The following is a 13040-nucleotide window of genomic DNA, read 5'->3' on the forward strand; positions in this document are numbered from 1 at the left end:
GAGTTATGGCCCATATTCTAAAAAGTTTGCGCACACCGCACAAATGGCCATAGCATTAGCTCTTTGAGCCTTTGGCTCAGAAGAGCTAAAAAGTGGACATTATGATATAAACCTGGAATTCTGCTGATAATGAATTTGATCAGGTAAATCCCAGCCTCACACAACAGCTGTTTTCTGATGAAGCACACCTGAAATAAAGATTTATATAAGGCTTCATAAAATTGAATAACAGTTTTAGGGCCCATTAGGACCATTACCATACCAAAACCTGTGAGGTATCCTCATTACAGTTTCTGAATGAAATTTAAGTTGGTAATGTGTAATATCAATTTCATTTAGCCTAATCAGAAATCTACATGAATATTTGAACTTCCTTCATCTTCTTTGATTTTACAAAAAATCTGCTAAAATTTCACCACAAATGTTTTTCCCCACAGCTAGAGCTTACATTTTTATCAAAGATGACTGGGTCTTTAAGGTGAACAATGACAAATCCAATCAGGTGACGACAGCAGGTCAAGGTCAAGTGGGTGGGGCACTGTCTCAGCAGCTCCATACACTCATATAACTGTCAACAGAAAATAAACATATCACACAGATCTCTCATAAAATGTTTAAAAAATAAAAAACCGAAAAGCCCCATGTTTACTTGAGTCACCATTCTCCTACTGAATGATCGATATAATCCCTGTGAAAACCAGTTTTAACAATTGAATCTATATCACATTTGGATAACAAGATAGACTTATTTGTTTTCTTGAACTTATTATAGACCCCCCCCCCCTTTTTACATTTTCATGTAGAGTTATGAATCAATTCCTCTTGTGGCATCATTCCTTTCCAGGGGCCATGAAGATGCTGTAAATTTAAATAATTAACTTTGGTCCAGCTGTCTCAGAGGAGAACATTTCTACCATCTTTCTTATAATTTTCTTCTTAAAATTTTGACTAGCTGTTGCGGCCCTAATCTTTGGGGTAATATTTGAATTAAAACACAATTCAAAATTCCTCACAAGCCTTTTCTCTGCCATAGACTAACTAGTGGCCACTGTGAATCTCAGAATCTATTATAGAGGAGGGAGCCCAAAACTTGTATAAAAGATCCTTTTAAAGTCCCTATCTAAGTTCATTTCTACATACATGTATAAAGAATGAAATTAATTTTCTTTTTATACATATTTATATGTATGCACATTGGAATTTTCTAACCTCTTTGAAATAAATTAAATGAAAAAATTCATGATCTATACAAAATAAATCTTGCATTTAAAAGAGCAGTTGTTTGAGGTATTTAAATCCCCCTTCCAGACCAGGAAGTATAAACACCTGACAGGTAGATAACACAGGTGTGTCACGTGATCACAGTACATAGAGACTGCACTTGGAGATCGATCAAGGACGGCCACCATTATTGAAATCAGGTAAAAAATGTTCAAGTTTTTCTGTGCATATGAAAACAATTCTAAAAGTCATTAACAATTCAGTACTGCGGGCTTTAACTATGGTGAATAAAATTTCCTTCCCATAAAGATCCAATATACCTTGTATATGTAATATGATGATATGTCTATCAACATGTTTCTCTACCTAATGCCTTCAAGCAGTTTGTTGTTCTGGAGTCAAAAAAAATCATGTTGCCCTCAAAACCAGTCAATAAATGCAAAATCATTTATGTAGAATTTTAATTCTTCAGTCAAAAAATCTAATGATGGACCTCTGTACCAGTGCCCAGGACGTGATGCGATGTGACCTGTGTGAGACAGCTGTGGTACAGATGCACTGTGATACATGCCTTGTCAACCTGTGTACAGCTTGTGTAGGAAAACACATGATATCTGATGAATCCAAGGATCACAAAGTTGTTAAATTTCAGGCCAGGAAATCCACTCCCCTCTACCCTGTATGTACATCTCATAACAAAGATCGATGTGAAATGTACTGTAAACAATGTGACATACCTGTCTGTCTTAGCTGTCTTGCATCAAAACAACATTTAGGTCATGAATTGTCTAAAATCTTGCAAGTTCTGGATGAAAAGAAGGACATAATTATAAAAGAAAGAAATGAATTAATTGATACAATTTATCCAACTTACCAGGACATTGCCTCTGATGTACAAAACAGAATGAGTCAGTTTGAAAAGGAATATGGAGATCTCTCAACAGCCATAACAAAACATGGAGAGGACTGGCACAGAGAAATTGACAAACTTGTCAAGAAACTTAAAGCTGAAGTTGATGTCATGAAAAACACACAGTTACAAACTCTACAGAAACATCTGGATGAAATAAACAAGACAATGTCTGACATCAAGGAAGAAATCAATTCAATGGAAACTGTAACAGACACTAATGACTTGTCAAAACTATTTAGTGTCACATCCAATGTACACACATACAGAAATCTTCCACACAAAATTATGCCATCTTTACCCAAATTCATTCCAGGAAAAATCCAAGGAGAAGAACTTAGTAAACTGTTTGGAGTTTTATCATCAAATTCTTTAACATCAGATAAATATGGGTACAGCATGAAGACACCACAGAAATCACCAGAAGCTGGATCCTCTCCTCCAGTCAAACAGCTGCTTGATAAACCAAGAACTGTCACCACCATAGACACTGGGTATGGAAACCTTTGCAATGTGGCCTGTCTGAGTGATGAAGAAATCTGGACATGTGGACGTGGCAGCATCATGAAACTCTACAGCATCAACCAGGGATCACTACTCAAGTCAATCACAACCAAGTCAGGGAACAGACCATATAGCATAGCAGTGACAAAAAGTGGAGATCTAGTTTATACTGATTACAATGATAGAACTGTGAACATTGTGAAGAATAAGAAGATAGAGGAGGTGATCAGACTACACAACTGGAGACCTATAGGTGTCTGTAGTACCTCCTCTGGTGACCTCCTGGTTATCATGGACAGTGATGATAACAAACAATCAAAAGTTGTCCGTTACTCTGGCTCCACAGAGAAACAAAGCATTCAGTTTGATGATAAAGATAAACCTCTCTATTCACCTAGTTCTGATTATCTAAGATACATAACTGAGAACAAGAACCTGGATATCTGTGTGTCTGACTTGGGAGCTAGAGCAGTAGTGGTGGTCAATCAGGTCGGGAAACTGAGATTCAGGTACACTGAACATACTCCTGCTCTAAAGAACAAACCATTCAGTCCACTAGGAATCACCACAGACAGTCAGAGTCACATCCTTATAGCTGATTTTAACAATGAATGTGTCCACATCATAGACCAGGATGGACAGTTCCTCCGTTACATAGACTGTGGACTGAGTGATCCCCTGGGACTATGTACAGATACAAATGACAATCTGTTTGTTGCTCAATTGGTAAACAAACAAGTGAAAAAAATCAAATATGTACAGTGAAATGCATAACTGTGTTGTATTCTATGTAATTAACAAGGTATGTAATATAACTGATGTATCAGTATGCTGCTCTATTAAATCTTACAATAATACATATTTCAATCTTATTATCAATGCATATCTTTTATCATTCAAAAAGAAATGAGTGTCCACAGAAAATAAGTGAAACTTTGAATGAGTTTTATAACGTATGGTTCTCAAAATGGTTTGTGTTGGTCCTGTAGTGTAAAAATATGTTTAAGCACATTTCCCCCTAAACAAAGCACTATCTAAGAATCATCTAAAAACTTTCAAAATACATACAATGTATATTTCAAACCCAATATAAAAGAATTATTTCCTCTAAATAAAGTAATTCCCACTGCAAAATGAACTTGACAATGAAAAGATTTCCACTGCAATTTTGGATGAAAACTTTTTAATTAGGGTTAGAATTTCTTTTATTATCTTGGATAACTAAAAGTTACCAGAACAAGCTGTATTCTTGCCTTGTTTTTGTGAATGAGATCTCTACACTTGAAGAGATAGATTTCCTGTTCGTACTCTGTGTTACCGTATGCCTCCATCACACTCAGGGCGTCCTGAACACAGTCTGGCTTGTCCTGGACCAGGATGTACTTAATCAGGTCCTACAAAAAGATTTATATTTAGAAACCTGCAAATAATTATCTAGGAATATAAGTTTTGAAGGAAGATATTTTATACTGTATGTACAGTACATATGTAAAAGAAACACACCTCATTGGACTGTTTGTCTGGTACCCGGTTGACTCCGTACTTCAGAACCAGTTTTCTGACAGTCACCATCTTGTATTGCTCCTGTATCTCTGTGGCTCTGAAAAAAATCTATCTCATTTTAGAGAAAAATTGCTTAAGTTCACTTTTTGTGGATTGAAAATAACATCTAAAAACAAGTCAGTTTAGATGTCATGAAGAAAGTCTTGACAATAAACTGTGCTTCCTGTGAGGCTAACTTTTTCAATTTTGCAAGGACAAAAATTATTGAACTGAAAGTTGTACATTTTCCCATTTTTCACCAGATTATGTGTCTTGGTCAAACATGATGTTATTTAACTAAAGAGATATCACTTCTTTAGTGAGAAAGCCACCTATTTAAACAAATTAAGATAATTGAATTTTGGAAGGAAAAATTATGTTTGTGTTATTTATCCTTAAGCTGTATTAATAAGTGATACATGTATCAGTATTATAAATTCAAAAAGAATGGGATAAATATTTATTTTCATGACAAAATGTCGCTTATTTAAAACTTCGAAAATTGTCATCATGCACAAAATCCTGCACGGGAATTTTCAAAAGCTGGCATGTATGGACAAAAGAAATCAAAAAAGTTTGTTGTTATGAGCTAATAATACAGGTTTATCCTCCCTTTGTACACTTATGTGAAAGTTTGCTCTAACACTTATGATTTTCCAAAAGAAATCAGATTTAGAATTAAAATGCGTACAATTTCAGCATACAGTTGTACATTGTGGGAAACAATTTGAAAGAAATGGGTTTTTCACTAAACAATTTATAAAGGATTAACAATCCATTATTCTAGTAAGAGTTAGCTCCCTTCTTAAAGGATCAATGAATCTTAATTGCTAAGGCAACTCGAAGGAAAAGACAAATTTTGACTTAAAAATCATGATAATTGTCATAAACACTGTATATCTGTGAATGAAAAATAGCTAAATAGTGTAGCTGTGAGGTATAATGTTGATATGCAGTATACACTGACTTGGGATGTTCTAATTCCATGCCCTCCTGTATGAGTTTCTCAATCTGAGCTGACAGAGGAATACGTGCCATCTTCATTGTCTCCAGAATGGCTTCACACTTTGACTGCAACAAAGAAAGAAGTAAAATGTAGTTACTGAAGCAAATGTGCAACTGTAAGCCTGGATATAAAACTAGAGTTCTGGAGAGCCTTTCTTATCCCTACCCTGGGATCTTTGATACAACCAATGACTGCTGTCACTTTGGCTTCCCATGGAGCTTCTCCATAGAATGAGGTCAGTCCCATGCTTCTCTCTAACAAATCCTGAAAATGCAACCAAAATTGCAACATTTGCTATGTATTTCTATGTAAAACTTTGATCAACCATTGTGGCCCCACCCTACCCCAAGGGATCATGATTTGAACAAACTTGATTCTACATTACCTCAGGATGTCTCCATATTTCCATATAAATATGACTAATCATGGCTTTGCTGTTCTTCAAATGAAAATTTTTAAAGATGTTTCCTATGTATTCCTATGTAAAACGTTGATTGTCCATTGTGGCCCCACCCTAATCCGGGGGGTGGGGGTGGGTTGGTGGTAATGATCACGATTTGAACAAATTCGAATCTACACTACATAGGATGCTTCCATACAAATATGACTAATCATGACTTTGCTGTTCTTGAGAAGATTTTTCCTATGTTCTCCTATATAAAACTTGGATTACCCATTATGGCCCCACCCTACCCCAGGGGTCATGATTTGAATCTGCACTACTTATAAATATGAAAATTTGACTGATCATGGCTTTGCTGTTATTGTGAAGAAGATTTAAATATTTTCCTTTATATTTTTCCTATTTACATGTATATATCCACACAAAACTTTGTTCACCCAGAGTGGTCCCACCCTACCCCAGGGGGGTCATGATTGGTAAATACTTGAATCTTCACTACGTCAGGAGGCTTTTATATAAGTTTCATCTTTTCGGCCCAGTTGTTCTTGAGAAGATTTTTAACTGATGCCACTAATTTTTACACCAATTCATAATTATCTTCCCTCGGAAGAGAGTGTGCCCCTTCACTTGAACAAATTTGAATCCATTTCACCCAAAAATACTCTGTGGCAGATTTGGTTGAAATTACCCTAGTGGTTCTGGAGAAACAGATGAAATTATAAAAAGTTTACAACAACTACCACATGAATGACAACAGACAATTTTGATCACAAAAGCTCACTTGTGCCTGGCTACACTTAAAATTGCAAAGAAATTATTTTTTCCTATAAATGAAATCTAACACACAGAATTTATGCAGTAAAAGATCTAGAAAATCTAATGAGTGGAAAGCATAATATTTGCATGATTTATTTACCAATTAGAATTATTGAAGAAAAGGGGAATAACTGTAAATTCAGTCAATGTTTTGCTCAAGAAATCAAAAGAAAATTCATGGTGTTTTTTCATGATTCTTTACATTTATTTTGTGCATTCTATGGTTTGTTCATAACAAAAATATTTCTGTTGCAATGTTTGACGTTTAAACTGACAGGAACATTGCAGGACTTTTTATCTCTATACCTCACCTCAACACACATATAGTATAACAGTAAAATATAGTATGATTCATCATTTTTTAATCTGACCTTGACACATTTTGAAAAGACTGTGTCCTCTTTCTATACCTAAGCTTGACATATTTAGTGAAGACTGTGTCCTCTTTCAGGTGATGCTCCTGCATGTAAGGTCGGATCTGCTGGGTCAGGCGGGTCTGAATCATTTCCAAGGCAACCACATTATCCAACATCCTAAAGGTCACTGACTCTGTGGTCTCCTAGAACCAATTATTTAAATCTAATCACAAATTTATTGTAATCTTAGATTAAACTAATATAAAGCTTAATTACTGCAGATAGCCTAACATTTAATAATACCTCCAGCTGGTGGTATTAATATTTCATAATGACAGAGAATATACTAACGTCAATAGTCTCTGACAACTGTGGCATCGTAGGAAAATATTTTGAATAAGACTTATATTAATCTTGTCCTTTATTGCAAATCATTTGCCTTCATAATCTCATCAGTTACATATGTAATACACATGAACACATGTGTATTAACTGTAATACATATTGTGGTACAAGTCATACAGGTGAATACTTACAGCTAAGAACTGAGCAAAGGTGAGATAACACCTGTACTTGTGGTAGAGGTCATACAGGTGATAACTTACAGCTAGGAACTGAGCAAAAGTCAGATAACACCTGTACTTGTGGTACAAATCATACAGGTGACAACTTACAGCTAGGAACTGAGCAAAGGTCAGATAACACCTGTACTTGTGGTACAGATCATACAGGTGATAACTTACAGCTAGGAACTGAGCAAAGGTCAGATAACACCTGTACTTGTGGTAGAAGTCATACAGGTGTTGTAAATTTGTGATCAGTTTCTTCACAGGGTCCAACACAGCTGTTATGTTGATCTTGGTCTGAGTAAAGAATAAGATATACATCTACATGTATATTAAATTAAGCAAATTAAAATCAAATTCAACTACATGAAAACTTTATTTAAAGTGTCTGATTCAAAACCTGATTAACAAGAGATGTTTGTGAAACACTTATGCCCCCCCCCCCACCCCCCAATCATTGAATCATTGAAATTTTTCCAAGTCCAATGGGCATAAGTCTGTCAAAAATTGATCGATCAAACCCAGAACAAAACTTGACCTAGATGTTTTTATGATAAATCTGTATAACAAATTTCATTTCAGTATGTGCAACCTCTGCAAAGAAAATGAATAGAAACTGCAAATAATTAGAATTTTTTCAAGTCCAAGGGGCATAACTCTGTCAAAAATTGTTTGATCATACCTAAAAACAAAATTTGACCTACATGTAGATATTCTTATGATAAATCTGTATATCAAATTTCATTTCAGTTGCAAATTTCATTTCAGTATGTGCAGCCTCTGCGAAGAAAATGAACGGAAACTACAAATACATGTAATTGGATTACTTGATATCGCAATTACTTAATTCAATGGAACTCTTTCGAGGTGAAGGTAGGAAACATCTGTTAGCTGGGGGCAATGTGCTGTTGCATACAACACAAGATCGAGCATTGTGGATTTCTTAAGGGCAGATATGAAAGAAGTCCTGGTGAAATATCTTGCGGAACATTCGCTGAACCACGCTTATAAATTTTAAGAGAATCTAGTCCTCATGTTTTACATTTTTATTGATACTTTTTCACTAAGCCGACTCTTTAATTAAATTCAACCATTTCTTTCTGATATTCGTTACTTTTAGAAGCTGATAAAAAAAACAACTTTAAACATTCAAAATTAGAATGACTATTTGAAGTTTAACCCTTGCAATACGTTGTACTTTCGGCATACTAGGCCTAATTGTTCGAATCATTCGATTGTCACTAGCGTAAGTAATTCATGCCCCGGAAATCTCGCGAGATTAAGAGTTTCCTCAACTTCATCGCAAAAGATTGGCATTAAGTTATACAACTGTGAGGTAATCGCAATATTAAGTATTTTTCGAAGTCCAAGGGGCACAACTCTGTCAACAAGAGGCCCAGGGGCCACATCGCTCACTTGAATAACTTAGGCCATGCTCCCCCCCTTGTAATACCTACTGTGACCCCACCCTACCCCTAGGGGTCATGATTTTGACAATTTAATTAGAATCTACACTACCCCAGGATGCTTCCACATAAGTTTCAGCTTTTCTGGCCCAGTGGTTCTTGAGAAGAAGATTTTAAAAGATTTTTCCTATTCATTTCAATGTAAAACTTGGATTCCATTTTGTGGCCCCGCCTTACCCCCGGGGGTCATGATTTTAACAATTGAAAATCTACACTACCCAAGGATGCTTCCATATAAGTTTCAGCATTTCTGGCCCAGTGGATGCTTTGTATCAAGTTTGGTTAAAACTGGCCCAGTGGTTCTTGAGAAGAAGTTGAAAATGTGAAAAGTTTACAGACGGACGGACGGAAAGACAGCTAGAAAGACAGACGACGGACAACGGGTGATCAGAAAAGCTCACTTGAGCTTTCAGCTCAGGTGAGCTAAAAATTGCTGGATCGTACCCAAAACAGAACTTAACCTAGATTTTCTTATGATAAATCTGTATACCAAATTACATTTCAGTATGTGTTACCTCTGCGAAGAAAATGAACGAAAACTGTTGGTGGACCGACAGACATACAGACCGACCGACAGACAGCAGCAAAGCAATATGCCCCCCTTCTTTGAAGGGGGACATAAAAAGTAATAACATGGCCTAGTAATGCTTTTTCTGCAAGTGGTAACTTGATATTTTTTACATAACAATAGAAAAAAAATAAATTAAAAAAAATTACAGATTTTAAACCACAGAGGTCCCTTTCTTCAGGTATGATTTTATACAGACCTTATTGACGAGGTCTGACTGGTCACAGGTATCCTCAGTATAGTGTATCTCCAGGGCCTGACACAGATAATCATAGATGGACCGCATAAACTCCAGACCATTCAGAGGCCAAGCACTCTGACAGACAACATACAGTTTATAATCAGTGTACTTACTATGTTACTATACATGTACTTTACATTGTATAGTGTACTAGGAAATAACATGTTTACAGTAAACATAAAATACTGGTGAAAACATAAAAAAATTGAGAATTAAAATCTTTGGGAAAAAAAGCATTGTAATTCACTTTATGATCATAAATAATTGTTACTTTTTCCATCAGTTCAAGATTTGTGGCTTTTCTGAGGACCCAAGAGACTAGGCTTTCCTGAAAAATAACATCATAAAATAAGTTTAAGAACAATATCAACTAGAAATTCCAGACCTAGGTTATGCAAGAAATATGTTTAATAATTATTTTCTAAGTATAATATCCTATTGCATTATGAAAACTTCCAAAACAAAACATCAATATAACTTTATATTTGTAATACTAAAAATAAAATATTTCATAGGCCTCTGACCAGTTTATCTGAAATGAGTCTGATGACATAAGGGATGATGCTGTCCCTCAGAATACCAAGTATTTCTACAGCTCTCACTTTCTCTGGTATATAAGACAGTAATGCATCTACAACACCAGGCTTCAGGATTCTCTCCCACTCAGACTAAAAAACAACATCTAAATAATAATATGCAGTATTTCTACAGCCAACTCTTTCTCTGGTATATAAGACATGAAGGCATCCACAACACCAGGCTTCAGGATTCTCTCCCACTCAGGCTACAAAAACAACATCTAAATAATAATGTCCAGTATTTCTACAGCCAACTCTTTCTCTGGTATATAAGACAAGGTGTCCACAATACCAGAGTTCAGGATTCTCTTTCACTCAGACTAAAAATGGCAAAATAATAATATTTCTCTAATTACTGGTACAAAACAACATCAATACTCTCTTCCAGCCTAGAAAATTACATAAACATCATGATTAATGTGGTTCTCTTGCCAATAATAAATCATCAAAATAATAATGTGGCATTCTCTTCTTTTCATACTTTAAAAATATTTCAAATCATAAGCAATTCAGCACTCACTTCCCTCATCCTTGAGAACCATGTGAAATTTTAAACCAGAAGTCTCTGACAAGACTGTAGCTCTACTGTCAGGATTCTAACAAACTTAAATCTACACTACCTGAGGATGCTCCTGTATCAATATGACTAATCATGGCATTGCTGCTCTAGATCTTGAGAGACTTTTAAAAAAAATATTCCTATGTATTCCTCTGTAAAACTATGATCATCCGGCATTGTTTCCCCACCCTACTCCCGGGGTGAAGATTTTTAAAGCTTTTTCCTATGTATTCCTATGTAAAACTTTAATTGCCCATTCTGGCCACACCCTACAGGGCGGGGGGGGGGGGGGGGGGGGGGGTGTCATGATTTGAACAAACTATAATCTACACAACCCGAAGATGCTTCCATATAAATATGACCAATCATAGCTTTGCTGTTCTTGAGAAGAAGATTTTTAAAGATTCTTTCTATGTATTCCTATGTAAAACTTTGATCACCAATTGTGGCCCCACCATACCCCAGGGGTCAAGATTTGAACAAATTTGAATCTACACTACCTGAAGATATTTCCACATAAGTTTTTCTTTCCTGACCAAGTGGTTCTTCAGATTTTTTTTAAATGGAGCAATTAATTTTTCACTAATGCGTAATTATCTCCCCTTGAAAGAGGGCATGGCCCTTCATTTTAACAAACTTTAATCCCCTTCACCCAAGGGTGCTTTGTGACAACTTTGGTTGAAATTGCCCAAGGGGTTCTTGAGAAAAAGTCAAAGATATTAAAGTTTACAAACAGACGGATGCCAAATTAAATGTGATCAGTAAAACTCACTTGAGCCTTTGGCTCAGGTGAGCTAAAAACAACAAAGAGAATTATGTATCTAAGGGTAGCCTACTTGTGTACTAAGTTTTATTGAAATTTGATCAAAAATGTAGAATCAGCATTTTGAAAAAAAAAGTTTATAGACAGCTACAGACATGAAGAGTCAACTGTCACCTTACTATGACATCTCTTTTGGTTTCTGAGCAGCAGAGCTAAAAATCAAGCACTCTCTCCTGATCAACCCAGAGGAGCATAAGTTCATGAACCTTTCTTACGCAGCAGTACAATTCTACAAGTCAAACTTGAGAACACAAATTCCAAATGAACATTGTGTTCATGCATTGACAGGAGCAAAAGACAGTGAATCTTTCCTTCTTAACACAATTTTTGACATCTGCAGATGTAGAATGGAGAATTCAAAATTTCTTGCTATATTTACATTTCTCCTATTGTTGGATCCAATATTCCCTGTAGACTGATGAATATACAATAATAATTCACCTGAAATTGGACCCAGAAGGTGAGTCCCAAACTAAGATTCCCCTAATTCACCTGATGTTGGACCCAGATGGTGAGTCCCACACTAAGATTCCTCAATTCACCTGATGTTAGACCCAGATGGTGAGCTCCACACTAAGATTCCCCTTATTCACCTAATGTTGGACCTAGATGCTGAGTCCCACACTAAGATTCCCCTAATTCACCCAATGTTGGACCTAGATGGTGAGTCCCACACTAAGATTCCCCTAATTCACCTGATGTTGGACCTAGATGGTGAGTCCCACACTAAGATTCCCCTAAATCACCTGATGTTGGATCCAGATGGTGAGTCCCACACTAAGATTCCCCTAAATCACCTGATGTTGGATCCAGATGGTGAGTCCCACACTAAGATTCCCCTAATTCACCTGATGTTGGACCTAAATGGTGAGTCCCACACTAAGGTTCCCCTAATTCACCCAATGTTGAACCTAGATGGTGAGTCCCACACTAAGATTCCCCTAATTCACCTGATGTTGGACCTAGATGGTGAGTCCCACACTAAGATTCCCCTAAATCACCTGATGTTGGACCTAGATGGTGAGTCCCACAATAAGATTCCCCTAATTCACCTGATGTTGGACCTAGATGGTGAGTCCCACACTAAGATTCCCTTAAATCACCTAATGTTGGATCCAGATGGTGAGTCCCACACTAAGATTCCCCTAATTCACCTGATGTTGGACCTAAATGGTGAGTCCCACACTAAGATTCCTCTAATTCACCTGATGTTGGACCCAGATGGTGAGTCCCACACTAAGATTCCCCTTATTCACCTGATGTTGAACCCAGATGGTGAGTCCCACATTAAGATTCCCCTAATTCACCTGATGTTGGACCCAGATGGTGAGCCCCACACTAAGATTCCCCTAATTCACCTGATGTTGGACCTAGATGGTGAGTCCCACACTAAGATTCCCCTAATTCACCTGATGTTGGATCCAGATGGTGAGTCCCACACTAAGATTCCCCTAATTCACCTGATGTTGGACCTAAATGGT

The 13040-nt window shown here is 36.5% G+C and overlaps 1 protein-coding gene across 2 annotated transcripts in view; it reads left to right on the top strand.

Annotated features, from left to right (window-relative positions):
* The window catches only part of LOC133174849 (tripartite motif-containing protein 2-like), a 231287-nt gene extending 227773 nt beyond the window's left edge, over positions 1 to 3514 (top strand). The window contains exons 1-2 of one of the 2 annotated variants that reach the window (XM_061309952.1): positions 1312 to 1421; positions 1694 to 3514. In XM_061309952.1, the coding sequence (XP_061165936.1) occupies positions 1706 to 3400 (1695 nt within the window). In that variant the 5' untranslated portion in view covers positions 1312 to 1421; positions 1694 to 1705 and the 3' untranslated portion in view covers positions 3401 to 3514. Of the gene's footprint in view, positions 1 to 1311; positions 1422 to 1693 lie in introns of those variants that run through there. The other variant, XM_061309962.1, reaches the window with a different exon arrangement.
* Positions 3515 to 13040: the final 9526 nt, after the last annotated feature.

Source organism: Saccostrea echinata, unplaced genomic scaffold (assembly GCF_033153115.1).
Source record: "Saccostrea echinata isolate AGI-Se365-2 ecotype Australia unplaced genomic scaffold, CSIRO_AGI_Sech_v1 ptg000002l, whole genome shotgun sequence".
NCBI lineage: Eukaryota > Metazoa > Mollusca > Bivalvia > Ostreida > Ostreidae > Saccostrea > Saccostrea echinata.